The sequence below is a fragment of the Salvelinus namaycush genome, chromosome 34, assembly GCF_016432855.1.
Source record: "Salvelinus namaycush isolate Seneca chromosome 34, SaNama_1.0, whole genome shotgun sequence".
NCBI classification, from domain to species: domain Eukaryota; kingdom Metazoa; phylum Chordata; class Actinopteri; order Salmoniformes; family Salmonidae; genus Salvelinus; species Salvelinus namaycush.
The window spans coordinates 27,781,414-27,794,768 of record NC_052340.1 but is presented as its reverse complement, the minus strand read 5'-3'; the positions used below and the strand labels follow the sequence as shown (position 1 = coordinate 27,794,768).

General features: G+C 43.6%; 1 protein-coding gene across 1 annotated transcript in view; it reads left to right on the top strand.

Moving 5' to 3' along the window:
- The window catches only part of LOC120028392 (unconventional myosin-XVIIIa-like), a 198,208-nt gene that overhangs the window by 168,617 nt on the left and 16,236 nt on the right, over positions 1-13,355 (top strand). The window contains exons 36-38 of the mRNA XM_038973626.1: positions 426-611; positions 835-974; positions 1,944-1,988. Of these exons, the coding sequence (XP_038829554.1) occupies positions 426-611; positions 835-974; positions 1,944-1,988 (371 nt within the window). The remainder of the gene's footprint in view (positions 1-425; positions 612-834; positions 975-1,943; positions 1,989-13,355) is intronic.

Genomic DNA, 13,355 nt, shown 5'->3' with positions numbered 1-13,355 from the left:
GGCTGGATTCACCCTTTTCAGTGCATTGAAGTTGCTATATGTGATCATATGAAATGCTGGAGCATTCCTCTGCGGTGCAAATACAGTATGTAAATACAGTATGTAGCAGAACGATGTTTAGCAAGTAGACTATCTAATTAGTAGTTTCTTGCCCTTATTTGGGGAATATCTCAAAGCAAGTAAGTGTATTTCTTGAACTGCATTGTTGGTTAGGGGCTTGTAAGTAAGCATTTCAAGGCAAAGTCTACACCTGTTGTATTCGGCGCATGTGACCGATACAAGTAGGTTTTTCCTCAACTGAATCCCATTTTAGATATGGAGTATCTCTTATAGCGCATGCATGATAAGGTCTCTGACCTGGGCCAGATATAGACTGTGTGCAGTGGTTCTTCTAACACGGTCCCTGTCTGCTGTTGGTTATTCAGAGCCTGGTGGCCCGTCTGAAGGAGAACCTTGAGAAGCTAACAGAGGAGCGGGATCACCGCAGCACCAGCGAGACACGGGAGAAGGAGCAGAACAAGCGGCTCCAGAGACAGATCAGAGATATCAAGGAGGAGATGGGAGAGCTGGCCAAGAAGGAGGGAGAGGCCAGCCGCAAGAAACATGAGCTGGTAAGACCCAAAGTCACAAATGGGCCGAGGGGACTGGGGTGCTGTACAGACTGGCTTTTTACAGTGGTGCGCTTTGAAGATATAAAATAACGGCTGCAGTTCCCATCAACCTTGCTTTGTTCAGGAGTATAAGACATTGAGAAAAATGAGACCGACAAAGAGACTTCAGATGTAGGTGTAATGCTGGGACCTTAGCTTAGAGTGTCTCACTCTCTTCCAACAGGAAATGGATATTGAAAGCTTTGAGGCAGCCAATCAGAGCCTGCAGGCGGACCTTAAACTAGCCTTTAAGAGGATTGGTGACCTCCAGGCCGCCATCGAGGACGAGATGGAGAGTGACGGCAACGAGGACCTCATCAGCAGGTATAGCTGTCTATTTTGTGCCCGGACATATACATTAACCTAATACAACAGGTATAGCTGTCTATTTAGTGCCCAAACATATAAATTCACTTAATATAATTAATTTACCTCATGTCCTCTCATGACAGCAAGTGTCAGCTAGTCAGCACGCACTCAGCATAGAGAGCAGCTACTGTTACACAGTTAAACTGTAGATAAACTCATCAGAAGAGGTGGTAGGAAGAGGAAGAGAATGACCCAGTCAGGATGGATGTTCCATTGAAAGAGGCCATGGATAAAGCAATCAGAGAGAACTCTCCCCCGACTCTGTCTTTCCTTATTCACACAATCTGAAAGATTTATGCCCTGAAAACTGCTGGGCTTAATTTTCAGGCCTTTAAAAAAAGATATATTCTTTGTTTCCTGTATTCGATGAGATAGGCAGCTAGCTAAAGCTACGTCAGTGAAATCGAGTTCTGTCTCCTCCCGTTCCTTATTTATTTACTCGCTCTCTGCTCCTGCCGAGCCTTGTTTGTTTATTTGTTTGTTTATGAGTACAGTCCCGGGGAGAAGGCCTTTCTTCCCTCTGTGAGTCAGGTTTGAGTATAGTGTGTACTCTTTCTTCTCCACGCGGTAACAGGATGGGGATCAGGATGATGTGGTGTGCTGAGTCAGTAACCCAGCAATATGCAGCGCTTGAATCTCTCCCACTGGGAGGAAATATCTTTAATAGAACCACAGGGTCATCATCATAGAATTATGAATTAGAACACTAGTAATTGAATAGGATATATATGGTCATCACCACCACATCAACCATGATATCCACAATGATTTAGGTTTTAGATCCTTCAAGCCTATTCATCACGTTCTTTTGGTTTACTTGGACTGTACCTACCTATTTCCTGTCTCACTTTTCTTTTCTGTTTGTTTTGTGTTTGTATTCTTTATTTCTTTGTGTCTCTGTCTGTCATCCATCATCATGACCAGTTTACAAGACATGGTGACAAAGTATCAGAAAAGAAGGAACAAAACGTGAGGAACTAGAGCTTGTGTTGTTTGACATTGTTTTAAACGCTATTTTGGAATAGTCTTTTGCCCTTCACTGGAAAGGATGCAATATCAAGCAGCAGATCTATTGTCCATGTTCAAGCCATCTCATTTAAGTTCAAGTTTATGACTTATGGCATAGTTCATATGTCACTTCATAAGAACTTAACTATGGGATACCATTCAACGAACAATTTCAGTGATACTGCATCGTTATTCCAGGGCTCAGCTATTCCCCCATAGCCTAATTTGCTACACTCTTCACTGCATGAGGCCACATTCTGAACTGCATGAATGCCATTGACAACATGCTTTTCTAAACCAAGCATAAAACAACCCCTTCCCCAGAGTGTCTGTGTGGTTATTCATCGAGTAACGCCTTAAACTGAGGGTAACATATAATATCTAACTGGCGTAGTAAGCATCCATCGCTGGGTAAGTGTCATGTGGTGTCCACCAGGGCTCAGTTCTTGGACTCCTACCTTTCCAGTGAGAACCCTACTCCCTTTCTCCCCTTGTGTTTGCTGTCCCAGTGTGTCCTCCGGGGGTTCTGTTGGACACCGCTGTGCCTTGTTTGAACAGCGTTCTTTGCCCAGTGGCTGCACGCCCGCTCTCAGGGCCTACTGAATATTTCAGAGCCTTGCTCTGGGGTGGATTTGAGATTTGACTGTCTGCCTCTGACGACGGAAAAACGAATGGTGTGTTCCTCATTAATCTTTTACACTCACTATATAATGCAGAACCCTCAAATGTCTTACAAAAAGCTCTCTGCTCGTCTGGCAAGTGACTGGATATAGGTCTGACTGACTGCGTGTATTGGTTCCTGACTTCCCTGAACAGTTGCATATCGCGGGGACTATTCGATGCTATTGCAGTCCGCCACAGGATGTTTTTGTGCTGGTCGAGGGCAGTCGGGTCTGGAGTGAACCAAGGGCTATATCTGTTCTTTCTCCCCAATTTTCGTGGTATCCAATCGCTAGTAATTACTATCTTGTCTCATCGCTACAACTCCCGTACGGGCTCGGGAGAGACGAAGGTCGAAAGCCATGCGTCCTCCGAAGCACAACCCAACCAAGCCGCACTGCTTCTTAACACAGCGCGCCTCCAACCCGGAAGCCAGCCGCACCAATGTGTCGGAGGAAACACCGTGCACCCGGCCCCCTCGGTTAGCGCGCACTGCGCCCGGCCCGCCACAGGAGTCGCTGGAGCGCGATGAGACAAGGATATCCCTACCGGCCAAACCCTCCCTAACCCGGACAACGCTAGGCCAATTGTGCGTCGCCCCACGGACCTCCCGGTCGCGGCCGGCTGCGACAGAGCCTGGGCGCGAACCCAGAGACTCTGGTGGCGCAGATAGCACTGCGATGCAGTGCCCTAGACCACTGCGCCACCCGGGAGGCCCTAGTTCTGCATTTTTTGAACGGGGCATGCTTATTCCAAGATGGTGAGGAAGTTACTTTTAAAGAATGACCAGGCATCCTCAACTGACGGGATGAGGTCAATATCTTTCCAGGATACCCGGGCCAGGTCAATTAGAAAGGCCTGCTCGCAGAAGTGTTTTAGGGAGCATTTGACAGTGATGAGGGGTGGTCGTTTGACCGCGGACCCGTAGCGGATACGGGATCATCACCCGGTGCCTGAGATCCTGATTGAAGACAGCAGAGGTGTATTTGGAGGGCAAGTTGGTCAGGATAATGTCTATGAGGGTGCCCATGTTTACCGATTTAGGGTTGTACCTGGTGGGTTACTTGATGATTTGTGTAAGATTGAGGGCATCTAGCTTAGATTGTAGGACTGCCGGGGTGTTAAGCATATCCCAGTTTAGGTCACCTAACAGAACAAACTCTGAAGCTAGATGGGGGGCGATCAATTCACAAATGGTGTCCAGGGCACAGCTGGGAGCTGAGGGGGGTCGGTAGCAGGCGGCAACAGTAAGAGACTTATTTCTGGAGAGATTAATTTTTAAAATTAGAAGTTGTTTGGGAATGGATCTGGAAAGTATGACATTACTTTGCAGGCTATCTCTGCAGTAGATTGCAACTCATCCCCCTTTGGCAGTTCTATCTTGACGGAAAATGTTATAGTTGGGTATGGAAATCTCCGAATCTTTGGTGGCCTTCCTAAGCCTGGATTCAGACACGGCAAGAACATCAGGGTTGGCGGAGTGTGCTAAAGCAGTGAGTAAAACAAACTTAGGGAGGAGGCTTCTGATGTTGACATGCATGAAACCAAGGCTTTTTCGATCACAGAAGTCAACAAATGAGGGTGCCTGGGGACATGCAGGGCCTGGGTTTACCTCCACATCACCCGAGGAACAGAGGAGGAGTAGGATGATGGTGCGGCTAAAGGCTATCAAAACTGGTCGTTGGGGACAAAGAATAAAAGGAGCAGATTTCTGGGCGTGGTAGAATAGATTCAGGGCATAATGTGCAGACAGGGGTATGGTGGAGTGCGGGTACAGCGGAGGTAAGCCCAGGCACCGGGTGATGATAAGAGAGATTGTATCTCTGGACATGCAGTGTTAACCTTTGGGTCTGGGCCATTCCAGTCCCATGTCCATGTGCCCTTACAGCAGTTACTGACGTTTCTGCTGTTCAACCCTTGTTAAGCAGTATTGTAAAGTGCTGCTTTTTGTTAAAGCAGAATGGGTTCTGAATGTTAAAGGTAGATTCAGCGATATGACGTCGATGCAGAAAGTAAACAGCATAGTGGGTCATTTTCCGCAACAACTAAGAGCGTTGAAATGGTCGAATTAATAAACTAAGGCTCAACTTCTCCACTGTTTTGGTCCTGTGGATGCCACACTGTGAACAGAATGACGCAAACGCATGCACATGCACAGCTAAGTCTTGCATCTCGCTCATCTCAATATCTGTGGTGCTGCTCGTGGCAACGTCATTTAGCTGAGTCTACCTTTAATGATGGGCTTGTACAACACTGGTGCATTACAGCAGAGAATGCGGTGTTGGGAAGTTCATGTTTTTTAGGGAGTAATTGGATGAGAGACCCCAGCTGTTCTTTCCAGGGTTTTTGTTATTGAATCCTAATAATGTCCTTTATGTTGTTCAGTACTAGGCAGTAATGGCAATAATATGGCAATAATAGCTACTGATTTGATAACAATGTTTTGTTGGATGGGCATGTACAGTGGGGAGAACAAGTATTTGATACACTGCCGGTTTTCCTACTTACAAAGCATGTAGAGGTCTGTAATGTTTTATCATAGGTACACTTCAACTGTGAGAGACGGAATCTAAAACAAAAATCCAGAAAATCACATTGTATGATTTTTAAGTAATTAATTTGCATTTTATTGCATGACATAAGTAATTGATAAATCAGAAAAGCAGAACTTAATATTTGGTACAGAAACCTTTGTTTGCAAATACAGAGACCATACGTTTCCTGTAGTTCTTGACCAGGTTTGCACACACTCCTCCATACAGACCTTCTCCAGATACTTCAGTTTCGGGGCTGTCGCTGGGCAATACGGACTTTCAGCTCCCTCCAAAGATTTTCTATTGGGCTCAGGTCTGGAGACTGGCTAGGCCACTCCAGGACCTTGAGATGCCGTGTAGTTCTGGACTGATCCCTCACCTTCCTCATGATCATTGATGCCCCACGAGGTGAGATCTTGCATGGAGCCCCAGACCGAGGGTGATTGACCGTCATCTTGAACTTCTTCCATTTTCTAATAATTGCGCCAACAGTTGTTGCCTTCTCACCAAGCTGCTTGCCTATTGTCCTGTAGCCCATCCCAGCCTTGTGCAGGTCTACAATTCTATCCCTGATGTCCTTACACAGCTCTCTGGTCTTGGCCATTGTGGAGAGGTTGGAGTCTGTTTGATTGAGTGTGTGGACAGGTGTCTTTTATACAGGTACGAGTTCAAACAGGTGCAGTTTAAACAGGTAATGAGTGGAGAACAGGAGGGCTTCTTAAAGAAAAACTAACAGGTGTTGATGAAACATTACTAGAGAAATGAGACCAAGTTGAGACGTTGGACGAGGTGGATAAGGTATAGTAAAGGCAGTTTATTCAAAGGTAAAGATATCTGGCAAAGCGTGCTGCACGGACTCGTTCGTCTAGTTCTTAGGGAACTATCGGAAGAGAGCCCCGAAACATAGTGTGCAGTTACATTTTATACATTAAAATGACGTAGGTAGATTCTGGTAGTCTGTGCTCCTGACTGGTCGATGAGGGTTGAGGAAAGTCCCGACGCTGTTGCTGTGTAGATTACGCTCCTTCACCCCAAAGACTGAGGTCAGACAGTTTCTGCAATATTGTCTGAGCTATTCGCACCTGTATACAATGGCCACTGTTCGCTCAAGGCTAACCACAGCTTCCCAGCTTCTTATCTGAGCTAACTGTTACTTCCAGCACACACACACATTTCAGACTGCTTGTTCATATCTTATGCTCAGATACATTTGTTGCAATTTCAGGCTGTGGCCTCATGGTTAGACAGAGCACTGGTAAGAGTAGAGACTAATGGAAAATGCAGTAGTTATAACAGGTTCTAAGTAGTTATAACAGGTTCTAACAGTCCAACGCTGTTAATTAAGGATATTATTTATTACAAATCCCCCTCTTCACGTCTAAAAGACGTGACAACAGTAAAATTTGTCAGAAGACAAATTTTTAATTCCCCCTCTTCACGTCTCACCAGAGACGTGACAATAGTAAAGCAAAAACATCAGAAAAGGGAAAATTTGTCATAAGACAAATTTTTGATTCCCCCTCTTCACGTCTCACCAGAGACGTGACAATAGTAAAGCAAAAACATCAGAAAAGGGAAAATTTGTCAGAAGACAAATTTTTGATTCCCCCTCTTCACGTCTCACCAGAGACGTGACAATAGTAAAGCAAAAACATCAGAAAAGGGAAAATTTGTCAGAAGACAAATTTTTGATTCCCCCTCTTCACGTCTCACCAGAGACGTGACAATAGTAAAGCAAAAACATCAGAAAAGGGAAAATTTGTCAGAAGACAAATTTTTGATTCCCCCTCTTCACGTCTCACCAGAGACGTGACAGTTTCAGGTTCCTCTGTAGCAAGCAGTGGGAACATTTGGGCCCGGTCAGAGTGGCCAATCACACATTAGTAACCAAAAAAAAAAACGAGAACATGTTAAACCCTCAGGTCCATCCCTCTATACAACCTGTACCAGGTGGGCTCGTCGCCACCCGGGAACTTCAAACCTTCACAACAGGGAGGACAAACATCACTTTTTATTCATTCGACAACATCAACTACAGCAAACCAAGGGTCCTCCTCTGTCAGGCACACTCTCCTGCGAAAGCTTGATTCCGTATCAGCCTCTCCAACTGGAGCATCAAGCAACGGCATCATACCAGAGGCCCTTGCCACATCTGTAACAGACTTCTTCAAACAAGGTATGATACAGGCAGCACAGCACATGAGCATACCCTAAAACAACAACTAGGGTCAGAAATCCAGTAATCATCATTGCAGTGTACTTACCAAACCAACCACCCAGCCAGGGGAACAGTCCACTCTCCTCCACACCTGCAAGACCCCTCATCTCCACTGATAACCTTGCCAACCCACTCAGAGCTTTTGAAATGCTCCCTTCCGGACTAGTATTGTTAGGGACAAGCGTGCAACACTGTTCTCCAAACATTTTACATACACCTCCCTGGTTGGCCAGAATCATGTCCAGTGTTAGTCTATTTTGTCTACTGGTTTGAGAGGTAGCATCCAATTGTTCAGCCATCCCCGTAAGTGCTGTGTGGGTGTATTTAACAAATCATTATTAATTATAGTAGATATAATTGACCCAGGCATTTTGTTTAGCATCAACAATAGCTGGGCCAATGATGGGCATCAGATGCCACAGGCCATCATTCCTGTTTAATGTCTGGAATTTGTGGGGGACCCCTATTGGGACCCCCAACAGGTTGGTGTGGATGTTATCTGTACCCTCGGACCAAGGAGCGTCACGTTTCTGCCGTCTCCTGGGTTGGTCCCGAGGCTCTGTGTCATGTGCAGCTCCCAGAAGTTGGTTAGCTGTAACCTCAATAATAGGCAATGGTGTTTATCAGACTGGCCAAAGCACATGTGCCCTGACAATCTCCTTTCAAAATGGGGTCAACCGCCTGGCAGGTCCACACATCCACCATACATCAGCAACACCTCTATTTAATAGTGACATTAGTGATGCAGGCAGTAGTAGGGAGCCTCCCATAGTCTATACCTCTACCTGTACCAGTGATACAGCTGTAATATCCCCCATATGCCTTAACTCCCCACGGTGCCTTCTGGGGAGGGACTTCTGGGAACACAAGACTCAGAGTTTTACACAGGGTTGAATTTGGCTTAAACTTTCCAATATGCACATCCAACCTTCCCCATTACTTAGGGCAAATGGGTGAGCAGCCAGAATAGGTCTGGCATGTCCACATACGACACAGTCCTTTCTATTAAGTGTTTTGTAGGCCAACCACATATTCTCCCTTCCCTCATAACCAGTTTCAGTCCCCAATTGGTCACTATCTGAGATGTCTTTTACATTTATTACCTGTACCAGATTGGAGAGCTTAGGTGATGGCGTGGGACTTGGTCTTGAAGTGGTGGAGGAGGCCGGCTGAACCCTGGTCCGTTGGAACTGGTGGTGGTTCTGGCAGTACTGTGATGGTAACATCCCCATCGTATCCTAAACAGACAGCTCAGGACTACAAGCAGTCCTGTAAAGCCCCGTCCTCTCCCAGAGAACACATCATCAGCCAGAGATCAAGCAACACTTTCACTTCTATGAACGTACACAGTGATGAAAGGTCGGGGTCAGGGATTCTTCATTAAGGAGTTGATCCCCGAACTCTATTAGCAACGGTTCTTCTCCTTAACTCTGTGATCATTCGGCAGTGTCAGTGTGTCTCACCCTCCAAGTGCGATATGCCCCCAGGTCGAGTGAATCACCTTCTCCTTTAATTCACCTGTAATGCATAAAATCTTGGACATACAGGTTTGGTTAACAAACAGTTTCTCATTTGTTCTATCTGATTATATATTTAACTTCTATGCCTATTTGTTAGCTAGAAATTTTAATTTTGAATTAGTTTATTATCCAATAGGCCCCATCCTATCCTAGACCACAATGTACCCCTCCCCCGTTTGATACCTGGCTCTGGCCAGGTATCAACCTTACCTACTCTAAATAATGACTTAGTACATTATAATATAGGAACGTCCCTTTCATTCGCCGCATATCCAATTCTCCCTTGGGCGTACATTCATATCTATTCTTTTCCAATTCTCTGTCAAGTGACTTATCTACTTTAAAATGTATCTGTGCTGCTTATATATGTTAAACCCTTTCTCTCCTATCTTATTTCACAGCCTACCTTGCTCATTTCCTGGTCCACCCTCCCCACTCTACTCTCAAACCTTCAAGGTCTCAACAGTGCGGGGTAGACCCCTCTGTCTGCCCTTTTTAATAATAGTCAATAACAACTATGTGTTCCTTTGCAATATTAACTAAGTGTCTCACTGTTTTGACTTTATCTGAAATCATGGATTTAAAAATAACAACATGTCTTATAGTGTCAATCTCTAAAGTCCTTACATAACCTTAATAAACCTATCTCTATCTTCTAATGGCCAAAACAAATGCTAACCATATAAATTCCTTTCTTTACTAATAAGCTCTCTATCACTCCTCTGAGAACTGAAACCTATTTCTTTACATTAATAATTTAAATGCTTATTTATTTTCATGCCCTATAGGCTTAAAATATCTCCTGTTCAAACCTCAATGTATCATATCTTCCCCCATTTATTATCGATGACAAATGGGATTTTTCTGCTATAATACCAAATCAATAACAGCCCATTCAAAACCGTCATAGCCAATGTTTAAAAACAGAATCCTGACTCCTCTGTGGTTAAAACTACAATTAATTTACCTCAAAATTAGTATCCCAAATGACCACAAATTCATTATTCTCACTACATCCCCCCGTGAGTGATCAAATCACAGGAAAATGCAATGAAAACAGGTCAAAAGGTTACACCTACATTCGTGTTCCATACCATATCTAGACATACCAAAATAACCCTTTATCTTAACAAAGTCCCTTGTCTAAATAAAACTCAGAAAGTAAAACTCCTATTCCAATATGAGTGTACTCCTTTAAGATATCTTGTCTCTGGGAACACGGAAAACCCCTTAACCCAAAACGTTTACCACAAAAACAAAACCTAATAATTATGATAATACCCTCAAATCATTCGTTTTAAATTTCCCCGATGTTTCATGTACTAATCATACAACTGTGATAAACGTGTACTGTCCCTTTAAAAACTCCCAGGCCGCCATTCCACTCTGCGGGCCGGTTATTATTCACCATAATGAAAACAGATCACGTTTAGAATACGTTTACTTATTGTTCGAATTCTCTGGTGTTACCTAAACAAAAACCAATAACTTTTAGCAACTTTTGAAAAGTAACTCAAATCTATAATGCACACATTTTCCCTCTATATGACACAACCAATTTTCTCTAGCATAATTTAATACGGCCACACCCGGTGGGGAAAGTACAAATTGTATCCCGTTCCTCCTATAATACCCAATGCTAAATTCAAAGTTGTGGTTAAATATATGGATTTGCCAATCATTATCAAATGTTAAATATACTGGTTTAGTAATTTTATCCCTAGCCTTGTCCAGGGAGGGAGAAATGTCCCTCTAACTGGGCGAGGTTCCTTTTTCAGGGGAGGCGGAGTTTGATGCCGCATCACCTGAGTCAGGAGTGTCTTCATTTGGAATCGAATTTAGGCCGCTCAAATCAGCTCTGACTTCTGTCAGTGTTCTGGAAGGAATTGGAGCTAGAGTGCAATGTGTGAGGTGGTGCCAAGGTGCGCCTGATTTACCTTTGACCTGAACTGAGTGTGAAGTAACCTCCTTCACTTCGTACAGTTCAGTCCACCTGGGTTCCAGCCACTTTCTCTTGTGGACTTTAACCCTCACCCAGTCACCAACTTTTACATTCAGTGGTGGCGTGCCTCCTGGCAGCTCCCCCTCTTGGACCTTGCGAACCTGGGTAGAGAGTGCTACAGAGAGTTCCGTCAGTAGTTTCACATAATTACATCAAGAGCGGGCATATGACCTCCCTCTCTTGGTGGACCAGGCATGACTCTTCCAGTCATTATCTCATGAGGAGAGAGATGGGTGCCTGCCCCTGGAGAGGCTCTCATGGCCATCAACGCCAGAGGCAGGGCTTCAACCCATGTCAACTTCGAACCTGCACATACCTTAGCTATCTTAGCCTTAAGGGTTTGATTGGCGCGTTACACGAGACCCTGAGATCGGATTTGTCGTGGGATACCATACCTAGGTATGAGTTCTGTTTGTAGCCACTTAATGACTGATTTAGCATCTTCCCTTGCCGTTGGTACTGCCCCAACCCATGATTCTTTGGTCTAAAAATTCATTAAACTTAAGCTTGGGCACAGTGGATGTAGTCATTGTGTTATTCAATGTCGGGTATCTATGGTTTATAGTTCTATCTTTGTATACTTAGCCCGTCTCTGAGTATAAAACCCGAGATGAAATCTCGGTGCAAGTGCAGACTTATCTCTTGCACTTCACCCTCGCACACAAAGAGTTTTATTACCGTACATTCAATGAATTTAATTAAATACTTTCCCAAAGTATTTCAACAATATCCTTTTGGAACAATATATTAGTAAATTCAAGCGCTCCTAGAATAATTATCAAATTAATTTTAGCACTTACCTTTCTCAAAAAGTTTTATTGGCGTATATTTAACGAATTAATTAAATATTTTCCCAAAGTATTTCAAATGTATTCTTTTGGAACAATATGTTAGTATATTCAAGCGCTTCTATAATAATTGTCAAATTCATTCTAGTACTTAAGGAAATACCAACAGCACAAAGGGGAAAAATCAAGTCATCGCCCAGCACGGCGGCTGTGGCACGGCGGCTGTGACACGGCCCAAACTTTTTTACTCGGCGGTCACTTTCGACACAGCCTTAATTTCGAACTCCAATAATCACATTAATATCAGTATTTTACCGTAATATTGGTCTCGTGGAACGTTCAATCACTCACAATCAAATTTGGAGAGTTCAGGTTTAATACCATTACTCCTAGCTCAAGCTTAGACTTCTTACCGATGCTCCTAGTCGAAAAATAGTTATCGACTAGTCCCGGATTTGCTAATACAACTTGAATCCCGAAATATCAAGCTTAGACTTCTTACTGATGCTCCTAGTGGGATGCCAACTCCACTAGCCCCAGATTTGCTAATACAACTTGATCAAACAATATCACATTTCATCGTTAGATTCCTCACGGTTACATCTAGTTGATTAACAAACCAACCATTGCCCGACTATATGAACCTTTTTCTTTTAACTTGGATTCCTCACGGTTACACCTAGTTGATCAATACTCAACTATTGCCCGACTATATGAATCTTTTTATCAAGTTTCGGATTCCTCACTGTACATCTGGTTGATCAACAAATCAACCACTGCCAGACTATGTGAATCCTTATCAAATATAAATTCCTCACTGTACACTTAGTGGATCAACAAATCGACTAGTGCCAGACTATATGAACTTTTCTTTTAACTTGGATTCCTCACGGTTTCCCGACTATATGAATCTTTTATCAAGTTTCGGATTCCTCACTGTACATCTGGTTGATAAACAAATCAACCACTGCCAGACTATGTGAATCCTTATCAAGCTTAAATTCCTCACTGTACACCTAGTCGATCAACATATCGACTAGTGCCAGACTATGTGAACAAGACTTGACCTTTTATTACTCAGATATCTTTACACAATGCCTTTGGTTATGAACAATTATCACATAAAATTTAACAGTAATTCATACTCACACCCAGTACTACTGATCTTAATTTAGGTATTGACTATAATACAATATGCAGATTTCGATTTAACAGGCTCTGCTTACCTTTAATTGTCGAGCTCTTTGATCAGTTTCCTGAGGCGAGTTGAATCCCCGATGGCTCCTGAAGACAGGTCACCCGTCCTTCTGGAATCTGTCTCCAACTTGTCGTTTCTCTCATCAACTCTCTATGTACCGAATTCAAAGGTTGAAAACCATCCTCTGCTACCAATTTTGTTGATGAAACGTTACTAGAGAAATGAGACCAAGTTGAGACGTTGGACGAGGTGGATAAGGTATAGTAAAGGCAGTTTATTCAAAGGTAAAGATATCTGGCAAAGCGTGCTGCACGGACTCGTTCGTCTAGTTCTTAGGGAACTATCGGAAGAGAGCCCCGAAACATAGTGTGCAGTTACATTTTATACATTAAAATGACGTAGGTAGAT